This window comes from Orcinus orca, chromosome 9 (genome assembly GCF_937001465.1).
Source record: "Orcinus orca chromosome 9, mOrcOrc1.1, whole genome shotgun sequence".
NCBI classification, from domain to species: domain Eukaryota; kingdom Metazoa; phylum Chordata; class Mammalia; order Artiodactyla; family Delphinidae; genus Orcinus; species Orcinus orca.
Window position 1 is genome coordinate 29,089,447 of NC_064567.1, and position 17,628 is coordinate 29,107,074.

A 17,628-nucleotide genomic window follows, 5' to 3' on the forward strand; every position below is an offset into this window, starting at 1 on the left:
AGAAGATGTAGATTCATAAAATTTCAAAATTTTAGAGATAAATCGTTGAACTATTCAGCCAAATGTCTGAGCCATATATAATGTAATCATTCTCCTTGTGTAATAGTTTGAAAACCAGTCATTACAGTATGAAGTCAAACTCTGGTTGCACATAATTTTATTTTGTTTCTCTTCATTTCTTCTCATGCCATATCCCAAGATAGCTTTCTATAGACTAATGCAATCAATTTTAAAATCTTCTTGCCATTAAGGGCTATTTTAGATTAAAAATATGCTGCAGGAGATGATCTGAATGAGTTAATTTAATTTAAGAGGAAGTAAAAGAATCAGAGTGTACAAAAACACTCTTAAATTTCCATATATTTATACAAATATTGAAAACAAATATTTCAAAACTTCCTATGGCTTTTAAAATTAAAATATAGGCCTATTTTAAACTAAATATCTATATGTAAAGAATAAAAGAGTTACCTTTTTTATAAACCCATATGAATAAGCTAGGTTACCTGCTATTTTCTATTATCTAAATGTCTGTTTTCCTGCATTAACACATACTTAGCTTTATTCCACATTTATTTCAAAAACAGTGGTTGAACCACAAAAAAATCCATATTTGTTCAACAGGGATGCAGAGTGGGTATTGTAACTCAAATCAGAGACTCTCCATATGCTAGTTAATTCTCTGAACCACAGTAAATATAAGTCTGTAGTAAGTTTGACACAAGTTGCACTTATTGATCAGTTACTATGAATGAACACACCACCACCACCACCACACACACACACACACACACACACACACACACACACACACACACTTCAGCCAAAGGGGAAGATCCCATGAGGGCTCCAGCATACTCACCTGGAACACTACAGGGGACCTGACACTGCCATAACCAATATCAAAAGTTAAAAGCTGAAAACATAATCTGCATCTGAAATAAAAACACAAGGTAACAAAAATACATTCTATTTGCTGTAGTTACTCTATTATTTGATACTATATCATTACTAATCACTAAGGTTAAATTTCAAGGTCCATACTAATTACAAAGAGCACTGGCTTGGATAATCCAAAATCGAATACAAGTTATCTTTGGATTTGGAATCTGTTTCGTTCCTTACAGAAAATACAAATATATCCGAATTATTCATAATACATTAAACGAAGCAATGAAGTGACTCCATAAAAACGTAATATGGAAAAGGAAGCTCTCCTACTCCTCCGTGCTAGGCATTCTTATTCGCATATAAAGCTTACATTCTTATTCGCATATAAAGCTTACATTCTTATTCGCATATAAAGCTTACATTCTTATTCGCATATAAAGCTTATATTCTTATTCGCATATAGAGCTTACATGAAGGCACCTCCTGTTTTGACATACTCGATTTAACATTTCCCCAGAAAAAGGCATTAAATTATACTCAAGTAAACTGAGATATGGAGATAAGAGTTAATGAATTTTGTTAATAAAAATCTATAAACATACCTAGTCAATGGAAAGCATATATGATAAAAATAACTGAGCTTGAAAGGGGCTGCAATTAAAAAGATAATTTAAATAACTGTGCCTTATTTCTTGTCACCACTATTTAAATACTGGTGAGTATTTAACATGCTCTGAAGTTTTAGGATCAACAAATTAGAAAACATAAGTTTAGAAGTTCATATTTTACACGGATATAAAATTTTCTAAGTAGCACCTACTTGTGATAATTAAGATATATTTTCACTAACAATCGATTGTTAGAAGTAGGGTTTTTTTTTTATTTTTTTTAACATTGAAATTTGTCTTTACCTATGGAAGACCTTTGGTCCCAGAGTAGATGTTTCACTGAATACTTCAGCTGCTAGCAGGAGTTTGCTAATTGCTTCCTTCATGTTATCAAAAGCCTGAAGAGGTGAACTTGTTCTCAGGAACGTCTCAAAAAACGTTTGCAGCTATGAACAAAGTAAAGGATTCATATGTTGAAACTACAATCTCAATTTGTCTCTCTATCATTTCCAAAGTGAACAATGTGAAAGAGCCCTTCAGACTATCTCTCCTTGACACACTCAAAAAAAACTCCTTAAAAAGGAAAATTTGATCATCTAAGACATATATACATACATATATATTTTATGTATACATATATATATAAAATATACTGAAAGAGTATATAATATACTTAAGGTATATTATATAATAAATATATATTATCACATAATATATAATGTATATATATTGTATACATTTAAAAATATAAGCCCTCCGATTGAATGTGGGGTGCCAAAACATGCTGTAATTTAAATTACTTTAGAGGTGCTTACTCCATTTTTCTTCTCATTCCATGGCACATAATCATGGAAAGTGAAGGGGAACTCACAGAGCTTGTGATCAGAACTGCCAAGTTTATTTTGTGACTCTTCTACCTAGGTGAACTTGGACTTGCAACTCACTCCTCCGAATTTTTGTGTCCTTTTCTTTAAAATGGGTTACTACCTACCAACAAGAGAGTTGTGAGGCCAAATTGCAAGAAAGTCACTGTAAAGTATGAAATTCAAATCTAAGCTTTTTATTATTATCCCTTTCCTGCGTATATCAGAACAAAAAGAACTATATCGAAATTGCTGCTTCTTCACGGTGTTTTGCTGCGAGAGCTCTAGCCAACCACAGAAGAATCTAAGAGAATCTCAGTGTCCTCCTAACATGTTAATTTCAGGCTTCATGTGGCTAGAGAGAACGAGGCCATATTACGAAAAGGGGCAGGATGTTAGGTTTATGTCTTCATAGAAACACTATAATTGGTATCACAAAGAGCTATTTTTATTTGCTTAAATATGAAAACAATCACAACAACAAAACTATATCTTGAGGATGCTTAACACCAAAGTTCAAGCCAAACTTTCTAAAAAGTATAAAACAGACCTCATATTGATTCATAAACTTTCTCTGGATAAACATACACTTTCAAAAATGAAGAACAAAAAATATTTTTTGAAAAAACATGCAGCAGGTATACTATTAATATTTTTGGAAGAACAAACTAAATTTATCTGAGCTGCGTAAGACTGCAAAGTGAAAAACTTTTGTTGCTATAATAATGAAGGACAGATATTGGCACAAATCACCTGAGGGAGATGGTAAATGTATCTTTAAGATATGCAAGCAAAATTCACCCAAGAGAAGCAAATGCTGACTTCATAAACTCTTCCCAGCTGAAAACCAGAAACCTAATGAGATGTACACTTTAAGACCCTATAAACACATCATTAGCATTTGGCAGTTGGGGTGTTTTTCCCTCTCTAAGGACTAAGGAAAACGAATGTAATAACTGTATGATCAAAAGAAAATAAATCAAAGCTAACACTAAAAATATTAACACCCTTGAGCCAAAACAGAGTCACATGTTTTTCCAAATAAAAGTAACTCATCACATTTCACTCACTTCACCATATTATATAGAAAAGGTTATTGATAATATTATTGCATTTTTCCATTTTAATGTTTTCTGAATATCACAGGGTTCAAGGTTAATAATTTAAGAAAGTTGGAAATGTTTGTGTAGCACATAGGATATATAAGATTTATTATCAAATTATATCCTCCATGGTAAAAAATAATTAGCAAATTACTGCTTAGGATTGTATTTATTCTTCTACTGTGGAAATGTGTATTTCTTAATTTTTGACTGTAATTAATTTTTCACCATGTGGAAAGCACTGTGTGCTGGGTTTTGGGGGACAAGGTACATAGCATGGTGGTAACTCTATAGACTTTAGAGGCTGAAAGTCACAGTCTCGACTTTGGTTCTCCTGTTACGACTAAATTGTGAGACCTTGTGGGATTACTAACAGTAACTTTATGGAGGTATTGCTAGGATTAAATCAGAGAATGTACATAAGGTACACCACCACCCATCACACATCAATATTCAGTACACGTTAGCGCCTTTTGTTAATTAAAACAAAAGTCCACAGCCTCCCTTCAATCAAGGAAGAACATTTTAAAAATATATGATAAGCCTTTCAATAGAAATATATTTAAAAGGGAGAAGAAAGAGGCATGGTGGGTAAATAGACCCCATCACTGGTATGTCTCCCAGCAGAAGTGAAAGAGGAGAACTGAAGGACCAAAATAACTGGCTTTCCTCCCATTTCCCTAAAACTCAGCCTTCCAAGAGAAGGACCAATGTCAACCACCAATCACGAAAGCAGGGGGACAAGAAGCTAGACAGCTGCCATTACAAACAGAAATGCGGAGAGAGGAGACAGAAATGGCATTTAAAAGGCACAATTCAAAACAGAGAGACTTCTTCATTTTTGTATTCGTTCTGTTACCAATCTTTGTCTCTATATGCATTTCCTTCTATCTCATTGCATGCATTTCCATTTATTTAAGTCCTTCAAGTCAAAGAAAATTCTAGATGAGTCATCTCTTTATTTAGTACAGTGGCAAGCAAATTACATATGCCAGAAGTGAAAGTAGAATCATGCAAATGCTTACTATTTTTTTTTAATCATCAACTTTCAATAAGTCGCCCAGAGAGGGCAGAATACTTGTATCAATTTTTGAAACTAATCCACTTAGGCTAAGTGGCAGACTTCTTTGACTGTCTGCTCATATTGTAATTTGTTACACTAATTGTATTTCTTTGGTCAAATACTTGAGTTCTGTGCATCTCAATGTGCTCGCACGTAGAAAGAGAGAAATGTGCTTGATGATTTCATGAGACAATGTCAAATCTGAAATTATTTGATAGTAATTCCATTCAAAGCTATCAGAACCCACAATACACTTTTCACTCAGGAGCTTTCTTAACCCAAACACAAATATCTGAAAGAACACCTTCACTTTTGTAAGTTAAAATCAGCCGTGAACTCAAATATCACGGAGACTTCTCTGCCTCTAGATCAAGACGTTTAATCGATGTTTTTGAATTACCTAAACATGAGAATATAAGATCCTAAGGAAATCAGTGCCTTGGCAGTAAGGTAAAAATGAATAAAAGAAGATCTTAAAACATTTAACATGACATGAAACTATTTTATGAACTATAAATTTTCCTCCTTCAGTACAAAAATGAAACACAAATTTAGTGCAAAATAAATTATGTAGAAAATGACCTTGTAAGATCATGGCTGTAAAACCAGGCAGTTAAAGCATCACCACTTGTTTGTACTTGTGTAAAATTCAAGCAATAACCCAGTAAGGTTTTTGTAATTTCCACCTAGCCATTGAAATATACTTAGATAGGTCAAAATTATCAACTAAAAATAGAAGGACAAGAGGGACTAAGGATGAACTTCAAAATATTTGTAGGAAAACTTCAGTTATGTTTTTAATATCTTAAAATATTTCTAAATTGCCCTTATATTCACCTCATTCCCCCACCCCACCTCTCACAAACCCCTCCTGTACTAAATTCTGGGCTTCACCTGATTAATTTCCTTTATCCTCCCATAGGACCTTAGGCAGATGGTTCTCAGTGGCAAAGCATGTTGTTCTGTGTTAAACGTGTTGACTTTCTTGTTTGCTCTCACCATTAGACCATAAGATCTTTTAGAGCAGATACTGTACCATTTTATCTTTGGGTGGCCAGTATCTAACACAGGGTAGGTATTAAGTAAACACTGTTGAGTAACTAAACCTAAGTATAACATTATAGAAACCACAGAGACTTTGATAAGAGAAATAGTTTACTGGAGCTTCTGGATAACATAAATTTTCTCCTTAGGACAACATGTTTATCTCTCGTTTCCATCTCGTGAGCGAGGGAGGATGAGCATTTTTCTGGTGACTTGTAATAAAACCTTTGAAAAATAGAAGCTCACAGCTGTTCAGGAGAATTTTTGAGATAAGAAAAATATAACATAAGAGTTAAAACACAGGATGAAAGATTAACCAATATTAGAGTTTTTTTTAAAGTCATGTTCTTGACTAACTGAGAAGCTATAGCAGAATACTGATATTTCAATATTTTGAATTTTCAGTAGTGTTTAATAGCATTGTACCTTATTAAAGCTTACCAGAATTTCCCTCAGTATTAATGCGGGAGAGAGAAGTTTTCATCTTCTCAAAATAAAGAAGAATATTGGTACTTAAAACCATTTTGCAGCAACAAGCATATGAAAAGATGCTCAACATCACTAGTCATTAGGGAAATGCAAATCAAAACCACAATGAGGTATCACCTCACATCCATTAAGATGGCTACTATAAAAAAAAAACCCATAAAATATTAAGTGTGGGCAAGGATGTGAAGAAATCAGAACCCTTGAGCACTGTTGGTGGGAATATTAAATTGTGCAGCCACTATGCAAAACAGTATGGAGGTTCCTCAAGAAATCAAAATAGAATCACCATATGATCCAGTAATTCAGCTTCTGGGTACAGAGCCAAGAGGATTGAAAACTGGGTCTCAAAGAAATATTTGTTCAACCATGTTCACAGCAGCATTAGTCACAATAGCTAAATGGTGGAAGCAACACAAGTATCCATCCATGGATGAATGGATAGACAAAATGTAGTATATACAGACAATGGAATATTATTTAGCCTTAAAAAGGAAAGACATTCTGACACATATTGCAACTCAGATGAACCTTGAGGATAGTATGCTAGTTGAAATAATCCAGTCACAAAAGACACTGCCTGATTCCACTTACATAAGGTATCTAGACTCGTCACATTCCTAGAAAAAGGAAATAAAATAGTGGTTGCCAGTGGCTTGGGGGGAGGGGGAAATGCAAAGTTGTTTAATGAGTATATAATGTCAGTTTTGCAAAAAGTTCTCGACACTGGTTTCACAACAAGGTAAATATTTTCAACACTACTGAACTGTACACTTTCAATGGTTAAGATGGTAAATTTCATGTTATGTATATATTACCACAATTTTTAAAATTTTTTAAGTAATATTGCAGTTTTCACAGCCTTACGCCCTCCAATAACCATGTTTAAACACCTGTTAATTTTGTACCACAAAAGTCCAGAACACCTTTTTAATGGTTATAAATTTTGCAAAAGAAACAAAACACAAAATAACCCCTCCCTTGCTCCATTTCTCAGCTCCTGCAAATATTGGAAATAGTTTCCATCTCTATTACGTCTCCTCTTACTCACTGTTTTATCCAGAAACAATCTTTTAACCTTGAACTTTTTGCCTGTTTAGTCTGAAAAATATCACACAGCAAGCTTGAATGCTCTTAGGAATGACCAAGAATAGAGGACAAATTTATGATGGAACACAAAGTCTAGAGGATGATCATTTCAGGTTAAAAGGAAAAGATCTTTTTTTTTTTAAAGGAAAATATCTTATGTGATATTTTCCCTTAAAAGGAAATATCACATAAGAGTTCTGACTCAATTTTATCCATGGTAGAACTAAGGACACAACTAAATATATGAAATCCAAGAGTCTATGTTCTTTTCCAAGTTAAAAGGGGAATAAATATGCATTCAAATCTACCTCTTTTTAATACAGTTGGAATTTAATTTTTTGCGGTACGCGGGCCTCTCACTGTTGTGGCCTCTCCTGTTGCGGAGCACAGGCTCCGAACGCGCAGGCTCAGCGGCCATGGCTCACGGGCCCAGCCACTCCGCGGCATGTGGGATCTTCCTGGACCGGGACACGAACCCACGTCCCTGCATCGGCAAGCGGACTCCCAACCACCGCGCCACCGGGGAAGCCCAAGTCTATTGTTCCTGATTGATATTATTATTCTGCCTTTTACAGACTCAATTGGGATCTCTCTGTCTGACTCTGACCTAATCATTCTCTCTCCCTGGCACTTGCCAAACTCTTAAAGTGTATCTGAAGGAATTTGAACACCTCAGAATTTTATCCCAATGTAATATATTTTATATACAAAGTATTTTTTGATCACCTTATAATTCTCAATAAGAAACATGTTTATACATTTAATTTAAAATTTCAGTTACCATATGGCTCTAAATTTTAAAATATTTTTTCCAAAGAGTTACGATTACAATTACTTGTTGTACACAATTGGTCAGAAAAATAGAAATACATTACAAATCTTAATAAATAATTTATAAAATAAAAAGTAAAATTGGTTTGGAAATGCACCCCTTAGATGGATATGACTTCTTTTTATTCACTTAGTTGAGTCTTTTTATCCATTGAGACAGCAGTATTTATTGTTAGAATGAGAAGGGTTCAGCATTGGTATTAATATTATTTTCAATGTAAGCATGGAGAAGATTTGTTCACACAAATACACAGATGTAGATGGAAGGGTTTAGCTAGAGCAACATGACTTAATTCCTTGAGCTTCCTCCAAAGTATATGAAAAAAAAAACAAGTAGTGATTTATCATGAAATATTTAATTTTGTTAAAAACTGAAAACAATCTGAGTTGTGGAGGATTTGTTACTTGGTGATTAGCATCCTTCACTTTCTCTAATGAAAACCATATTTAAATGCACCTGTTTCGGGGAGGGGTTGCAAAATTTTTTCACCCTGGAGCCATTATTATTATAATATTAGGGATAGGTGAGCGCTAGGTCTTTCTTTTGAAGAGCAGAGGTCTGTGCATGAAGGGATGGGGAATAAAAAGCACCCGCTTTAGAGGTGCTGTCTCAGCGAGATCAAATTTTAGGAAGGTATACGTGGGAAAGATGAAGTTATGGGCATTGATTCTCTTGAAACTATCTATGGGCCTGTGAACCCCTTGGAGAGTCTTCATGGCTCCCCAGAGGCACACGACACCCCACTTGAGGATCATAGCTCTGGCTGTGTCTGGCCCAGAGAACACATCTGCTGCACGTCAGAGGGCTGTGGAAGGGGATGAAGGGCTGGTGAGCATTCTGGACCGTAGCAAGAAGTCTCCTTTGTGTTTTAAAGGGTCACGATTTAGGGGGGAAATCAGATATATAAAAACAGAAGGAAAAGAGGAAAAAAGATGTGAGAAAGGGAGGGAAAAAAATGACTAAATTACAAACCTAAGCACTGATGTGATTTTTCATTTCACGCACATGGGGTATTTGGATAAAATTCTATGTCATACTTAATAATACTCACTAACCCCAGCCAAGTTGACACCATGTGCCAGACACTGTGTGTTTCTCATGCACTGTTTTGTTTATATTCACAGCAATGCTATGAGGTTGATACTCATTACCCCCATTTTACAGATGAAGAAACCGAGGGCTGAGAACACAAGTAATTTGCCTAAGGTTTTACAGCTAAAAGGTAACCTGTATGGGTGTTGAAACCAGTCTGCTTGGCTGCAAAGCCCCAGCATTACCTCTGCTACTGCGGCTTTGATTATACAGATTTAGGAATGTGGATGGACCCTGAAATATTGAAGAATGTATCATCTGTGTTTTTACTTTCACGGAAAATGTGTTTGAAACTGTCACAATTCTCTAACACCCACACATCTAACAAATCAACTCAACAACTTGAGCATTTGTGTAGCCTAATTACCTTTTGGAAAAACTAAGGACATTTCTTTGTGACTTAAATGAAATTGCCTGAATCAAGAACAAATTCTGTGTTAAGTCAAATGATTTAAGAAAATAAATATTCTCGTCATTTGTTTTAGCTCATTGAAAATTGGCTTGCTTTAGGGTAAACTACAGAAAAACTCAATTGACTGAACCTAAATTAGGATAGTTTTTCCTCATTCTCTGGAATTAGATCAAAACTCCAATATTTAAGTAAGTTTCATGCTTCCAGTGACATGAATAATTTTATTCATTTGTACTTCTTAATAACCCTAAGCTTTAAAGCATACATTAAAATTGGAAATTCAGGAAGTAGATTCTGTGATTTAATCAGTTTCATGGTTAAAAATTTTTAAATTTCCCATATGTATATCAGAGAATTGATCAGGAGCAAGGTACCAAAATACAGAAGGCTATGAAGAGCATAAAAATTTAATTATTTGCTTTGAATGGTAGAACCCTGATTGCATTATATTCAACCTTCTCAGGGAGCTGGCAGGTTATCCTTATTGCCCCGTCTAGAATCTCTCAGTAGGATATAAAGGATTGGAGAGATTTTACAGAAAAAAGTAAAAGTTAGGGGCTTCCCTGGTGGCTCAGTGGTTGAGAGTCCGCCTGCCGATGCAGGGACGTGGGTTCGTGCCCCAGTCCGGGAAGATCCCACATGCCGCGGAGTGGCTGGGCCCGTGAGCCATGGCCGCTGAGCCTGCGCGTTCGGAGCCTGTGCTCCGCAACGGGAGAGGACACAACAGTGAGAGGCCCACATACCGCAAAAAAAAAGTAAAAGTTGTAAGATTTTATCATTGGACTCTGTGGACATATGTCTACTCATTTTCCTTATATGAATGCCATTGTTCAAGCAGGTCACAGTTTCTTCATTTTCAGTGCCTAGAATGCACGGTCGAATGCCTGCTGCTTCTAGTTTGGTTTCTCCAACCTCACTCTGGCTTCCACCCCAAACGCTGGATAAACTGACCCTTACTAGGGTGCACAGATTCCTAATTATTCTCTTCTCGCCTTCTTATTGGAATACATCACACTTCATCATCCTACTCTCCTCCAAGGGAACTGACCTGTGAGTTGAGGTCCCATGTTTTTGAAGAGAACCCTTGATCCCATGGTGGCTGAGAAGCAGGCACTTCTGCCTGGGTTGTTTTTACAGTAATGGGGACCTGGACAGCTGGGACCTGCCTTGTCACACTAGGCAGGCTGAGCAACTAGTTATTCTGCTCACGTCTTAGAAGTGGCAGGAGGGAGAGGGAATGAGGTGGAGAAAGGCGGGGAGGAAAGTGAGCAGGAAAAGAAACACCAAGCTCCCAAGGCGAGAAACTTATTCTATGCAGGGCCCTCGGGCGGGTTTTGGAGCAAAGGAGACCGAAGAGCCAGGCAAATGGAGACGAATCATGTAACTGGCTAGTCTGCCGTGACAGCAGGAAGCTCTCCTCCTCTCCACCTCCTCACTTCCCGCTTCTCTGTCCCACCTGCTTCCATGTTCTCTGTCTCAGGAAAGGGCACCACCAGTCACATCATGGCTGCAGAGTCCTCTCTGAGCCCTCTCTGTCTAGTCCCTCTCTCTCACCTCACCACTGACTCTTGTTTCTACCTCCAAAAGGTGCCAGTTTCTCACCTTTTTTTTTTTTTTTTGGTCCGCGGGCCTCTCACTGTTGTGGCCTCTCCCGTTGCGGAGCACAGGCTCCGGACGCGCAGGTTCAGCGGCCATGGCTCACGGGCCCAGCCGCTCCGCGGCACGTGGGATCTTCCCGGACCAGGGCACGAACCCGTGTCCCTGCATCGGCAGGTGGATTCTCAACCACTGTGCCACCAGGGACGCCCTTCTCACCTTCTTTAGATCACCACCTCACCGACCCGTCCAAGCCACCATCCTCCTCACCCAGATGCCTTGCAACTGGTCACTCTGTCCCCACTTATAATCCTCTTCAGTCTGTTCTCTACACAGCAGCAGCAGACTGGGCTTGAAAAGGCAGATCTCATGACGACACTGTGGTGTTCTGTGATCATGCCTGGACTCTCCTACCTCAGGGCATCGGAATGGGCCCTTTGCTGGGAATGCTTTACCACTAGCTCTTCAAATGACACTCAGCCTCCTCCATGAAGCACAGCTCAGATGTCCCTTGGTCAGGGAGAGCTTGCTACCTCTCAAAAGTGGGCAACCCAGTCACTTTCTACACAGCCTCCTCGCTCGTTGCATTCTTAGCAATATTAAAAATCTGCATTATGCCAAGGGAAGTAAGTCAGACAGAGAAAGACAAATACTGTATGATGTCACTTATATGTGGAATTAAAACAATACAACAAACTAGTGAGGATAGCAAAAAAGAAGCAGACTCACAGATATAGAGAACAGATTAGCGGTTACCAGTTGCCGGGGTGGGGGGGAGGCAGTGCGGGGGGAGTGGGAGGTACAAACTATTGGGTGTAAGATAGGCTGAAGGAGGTATTGTATAACACGGGGAATAGAGCCAATATTTTGTAATAACTGTTCACGGAAAGCAACCTTTCAAAGTTTTATTAAAAAATTGTAGTTCTCTATATTTGTTTATATATGTATCATTAATTTTTATCTGTATTTCATCTACTATTCAACACAAGAATAAACTCCATGAAAGCAGGGACTTTGTCGTTTGTTACTATATCACTTGAACCTAACAAAATGTCTAGCATATGAGACACTTCATATGAGAAGTGCCCAGTAAATATTTGTACAAGGAATCAAAAAACTTATTTAACCCATAGGAAACTAGTCCTGTCTTTCAGATAGAAAAAGTGGTTCAGAGAGGTTGAAAGACTTGCCTGAGGTCACAGTTGGTACAAGGATCTTCCTACTGCACATCCATATCTAGGCCTCTAGAGGTCATGCTTTGGGATTTTTGTTTTTAGTTCTGTAGATCCAGCACTATAGATCCAGTACTAGTGATTTATTTCTCTCTCCTTTAGAGTAAAAATGCAATCGGATATACGCTTCTCACTCAGCCTGAAAGAACGTCATCGTCTTATTTGTATTTTAAAATCACATTTCTTTTTCCTTTAATGGTAACTCCTTGAAAGCATGAAAATGTAACATAGTTCCTCAGCGTAATGTTTTTCTTCTTTGACTTCTGAGTTTAAAGTAATAATTTCACTCTCTGTGACTTGAATACATATTCTTTATGTAGATAATTTGGGTAATCAAGCACATGGGAAAATTCTCATGCCTTTCAAATATATCTGGAATCAAATTTCTGATAGAAATCAATTTGGAACAGTACTTTTTTTTTTTTTTAAGATGTTGGGGGTAGGAGTTTATTAATTAATTAATTTATTTTTGCTGTGTTGGGTCTTCGTTTCTGTGCGAGGGCTTTCTCTAGCTGCGGCAAGCAGGGGCCACTCTTCATCGCGGTGTGCGGGCCTCTCACTGTGGCGGCCTCTCTTGTTGCGGAGCACAGGCTCCAGATGCGCAGGCTCAGTAGTTGTGGCTCACGGGCCTAGATGCTCCGCGGCATGTGGGATCTTCCCAGAACAGGGCTCGAACCCACGACCCCTGCATTAGCAGGCAGATTCTCAACCACTGCACCACCAGGGAAGCCCGGAACAGTACTGTTTTAGACAGGTAAAGGAGGCTGTGATGGCTGGAACTATTGGATTCTGGAAGACTAGACACCAGGCATCAGGAAGCTGGTTTAGAAGGGGACACATACCACATATAGATACATATAAATACAGGGATACCAGGAATTCCTCTCTTGTTTGCAGTCCCTTTCTCCAAATGGTAAAACTTGCTTCACAGAGCTTCTAATAACTATTAATAGTTTCATAAGCATGGAGGTGAGGGAGAGAGGACAAGCTGTTATGAGACAGAGGATAGACTGGGGGGTATGGGGATGCTCCATATCAGGAAATGAGGAAGTCAGAGAATGACTGCTTTACTGGAAGATGCTCCAAAGAGACAGAATTTTAAAAAGCAATGAAATATGTCTGTATATTGCAGTACGTATAGAATACAGCACAATGCGTGTGTGCAGGATCCTGGGAAAGAATCCATCTGTGTCTGCCTTAGTAACATTCAGAGACATGAACGACAAACTTTCAGTTCCACCTCACAATATTAGGTCATTTATATAATTCAAAGGAATTCAGGCTAAAAACCGATTTGAGGTTCAGGTTGAAATCAAATAGAAGTACACACAGAAGATACGTGGATAAAAATAATGCACTCTCAGATGCTGAGTCGAAAGTGCTAGTGCTAACTTTACAGTAATTAAAAAAAAAACCTATGTGTTGCAAAATCTCCTTAAATGGAAAAACAATTCCCAGTGACTTACAAATGTTGATATCATTCCAAATAACTGTGTAACCTAGGCAATTTAAATTGCACTGAAGATTTACCACCATTCAGAATCTCTACTTAGCAATATAGCCTTACTACCACAGCATGGATTATCAAATAACTTTTCAAAAATAAATATGTATATTCCAGTGAAAGAAAATGGTCAAAGATTTGCTGTCCAAATATTTTTGCTTTCTCTTTTTCTTTCACTATTGGACAGTGCAGGCAATACCTACAAAGACCACTTGGGGGCAATACAGTATTTTTGTTGCGTCTCATCACATAGCTATGTAGGTTTCAGAGAAGATTGCTGTTTCTTTCAAATTTGAAGCCCCATTTTAATGTATGGGAGGGAAAAGGCTGTATTTCATTTTAAACTTACAATGCATAAATCACATAAGACAAATGCAAGTCAGATTTTCTCCTGAAGGGAACAAAAGTCTGTCTTCTTTTAGCAGACAAATCAGTCTTACCTAGTTGGCACATTTGGGAATATTTTATATTTAGAATTTGTCACAGCTTTAGAGATAGATCTCAAAGAATAAAGGAAACTGTAAATAGAAATGTTTAAAATGACAAACATATAATGATCTTCAAAATGTACTGGTGGAAAGTTATTTTGTTTCTATACCTAAAGTGAAAATGTAAATATCACCTGTCTTCTCCACTGGGTATATATTTTAGAATAAACTTAAGCATTAAAGTAATTAATTTTTGACGACATTTACTCCCGTTGTCTTCACTGTTATTACTCTGCATTCACATCACACTTTGTAAAGGGGTTATTTTATTACTGATTAATCTTTTCAGCAAGTTGATGAGTGGAGTCTCTATTCCAAGTCATTTCTCTCCCCTCTGTCTGCTGAGTATTAAGTATTGTGTCAGGCACTGAAGGTTTTCCTTTTGTAAATCAAAAATAAACATAATCTCTTCTTTAAAGAATTTTACATGTATTTAGGCAAGTAAATTTTTCTGCTTCGTTTTTGTTCTCTTGATTCTTTTATTTACTTTATCTAATTTTTTTCTCCCAGTCTATTTTCCTGTCCTCAGAAGATATTTAACATTACCACAGGGATGCAAAACTCAGGTGAGCCTTGTTGTCAAAGTCCAAGAATCAAGGCTTATGAAACTTATGAAATTAAATTTGGTAACTCTCTTGGTGCCTTCTTAGAAGTGAAAAAAAAATCAGGAAGATGGCAGGGAGTTTTGCCTTAATTCATGGGTCCATTAACAGAGATTCATCTTAACAAATCCTTATCATATGGAGGGTAGTGAAGGAAGAGATTATAGCTGCTCTGCCTTTGAACATCTTTCTGGCTTAGCTAGCTCATCTGTTGAAGAAATAATGAGAAACTGAAAAATTAAGATGGTGTTCCCTGAGGATGCTTAAACTGCTCTGGAGCACTGCTTACAAGAGTCCTCATTTTTCATGCTCAGTTTTTACTCTAAACCCTTGTTTATTTTATAAACTTCTGATCAGTGAGGTGTACCAGAAATCAGAGCAATAAGTCTGTACGGGATAACAACAGAAAGAGGAAGAGCCTCCATAAACTAATTTATAAGAGCTTCTGTGATGTCCACAGGCCATCCACTCCTAGGCTCCAGTTTGGAGAAATGACACTTGATCTTTTTGCAAATCCTTAACTAGGCATCTTCCTCATCCCGACACAGGCATCCACTAGATGGCGCCAAGGAGAAGGGGGCTTTGAACAGGACAGGTAAAGTGGGGGCGGGGAGCAAAGGAGCAGGCAAATACACACCCTAAACCCCAAACTACCACTGAGGCCTTCCCTCTTCCATCTCTCCAGCATCCTGAATGGATTCACTTACTTCACCTGATTTCACACTGAAGTCCCTGAATATCAGTTAACCTCCATTTTTCTGGATGGATAATTAACACTTGTCCATCAGTTTTCTTGCATTAAAGGAAATAATAACTAGCAAATTTATTCATTAGGGTTAAGTTTCACCTTTATGTTGTCACTACAATGCATATATACAATGTGTCCATATCAGATAATTATATCTGTTCACTATGTTATTTCAGAAGAGATGACATAATTAACAAAGATGGTATATATAAATTCATTATATTTATCTTCTGTTGCAGAGCCTACTCTAAAATTTATCTGCTGTCGCAGAACGTATTCTAAAATATTTCCCCAAGTTTCAGTTTTTAGCAAGTTACAATTAACAAGATACCTTTAACAAAAATGATAATGATAGACAATCATTCACTGATTAATATTTTTTGAGGGCTTCCCTGGTGGCGCAGTGGTTAAGAATCCGCCTGCCAATGCAGGGGACATGGGTTCGAGCCTTGGTCCAGGAAGATCCCACATGCTGCGGAGCAACTAAGCCTGTGCGCCACAACTACTGAGCCTGCGCTCTAGAGCCCGTGAGCCACAACTACTGAAGGCCGTGCGCCTAGAGCCCGCGCTCTGCAACAAGAGAAACCACTGCAATGAAAAGCCTGCACACCACAACGAAGAGTAGCCCCTGCTCAATGCAACTAGAGAAAGCCCGTGTGCAGCAACGAAGACCCAACACAGCCAAAATAAATAAATAAAATAAGTAAATTTTTAAAAATATATATTTTTTGAGTGCCTGGCACACACAGATTTTGCCTGCAGTTCTGAAAGCTTAGGTTCATGGGTTTAAATGATCACTTTTGATCAAGTAAGCATGGCCATGATTAATGAATAATTTTCTTAGGCTAATAATCCAGGTTCAGTATTAAGAATAAATAAATGTACAAAATTACCCGAAAGCCTTTTATGGAACAAAGATGGAAATGAATGAGTGAATAAAATGAATGAATAAAGGAAATTTTTCAACACAAGAGACAAAGTTGCCATGGGCAGCATCAATGCCATCAACAGCATAAAATTATTTTGCATTTATGCACTTTAAAATCCTGGGCAGTTGCAAAATAATCATTCTTTTTCTAGAGCTAACATATACCTGAAATAATATTTAACACCAATATGGGCTCATTAGATAAGTGTTATTTTGTAATTATTATTTAGGTTTTTATTGTAAGTCAGCTCTCATCACATGTTTATTCAATTTTATTCTGGTTATCTATAATTTCTATTTATATAAAATCATACTTTAAAATGAACACCCTGATGCAATTTTTAAATTTAATCCAAGCAAGAGTAGACCAAGTAATACATCAACTCTTTTTACAAACTCCCAGAAGCAGGCTTTTATTCACATTCCTTCTACAGCTGACATAAATCTCCTGGGCCTACAGAAGGGCCAGATGCTCAGTGAAGAAGTCTTTTACAAGGTCTGCTCCATAGTCTGCAGTTTAGATGTAAAATGAAGATCAGGAGAAGAACACTTCCTCAAGTTGAAAAACTATAATGTAACTTTATACCTGCTTCGAAAGACATTACTCATTTTTACCTTGAGAATATATGAGCTATCTCACCTGACATTATGAAAGGCACTGTATCAATATTGACGGCAAATGAGGCTAACTTTATCCCTACAACTGTACCATGGTTCCCAAACTGAATAAGAGACATATGCATCTTTTAAAAGGGGTCCTTGTAAATAACAACATGCCCCTCTTTGCCAAGGTTCACTCTCTCCTCTGTGCACATTTGCTGATTTGCATCGATGTGAGAGGGAACTGTGGGCACTGGAAATGGAAGAATGGTCCCCCAAAGGCCAGTGCAGTGGTGGTAGAGAGCTGGTGATTCAGAGACTGGGCGGCAGCTTGTTTTAACTTTGGTTTCCATTGGAGGTGATTCTCATAGATACTGATGTGAGCAAAGACGGCAATGTCCTGTGTTTTCCCTTTTCCATCAAAGTGGCCCTGCCCAGAAATTCAGA

The 17,628-nt window shown here is 37.5% G+C and overlaps 1 protein-coding gene across 1 annotated transcript in view; it reads right to left on the bottom strand.

Moving 5' to 3' along the window:
• The window catches only part of CPED1 (cadherin like and PC-esterase domain containing 1), a 297,515-nt gene that overhangs the window by 173,259 nt on the left and 106,628 nt on the right, over nt 1-17,628 (bottom strand). Inside the window, exons 7-8 of the mRNA XM_033420398.2 lie at nt 1,803-1,945; nt 863-935 (exon numbers count right to left, since the gene is read on the bottom strand). Of these exons, the coding sequence (XP_033276289.1) occupies nt 863-935; nt 1,803-1,945 (216 nt within the window). The remainder of the gene's footprint in view (nt 1-862; nt 936-1,802; nt 1,946-17,628) is intronic.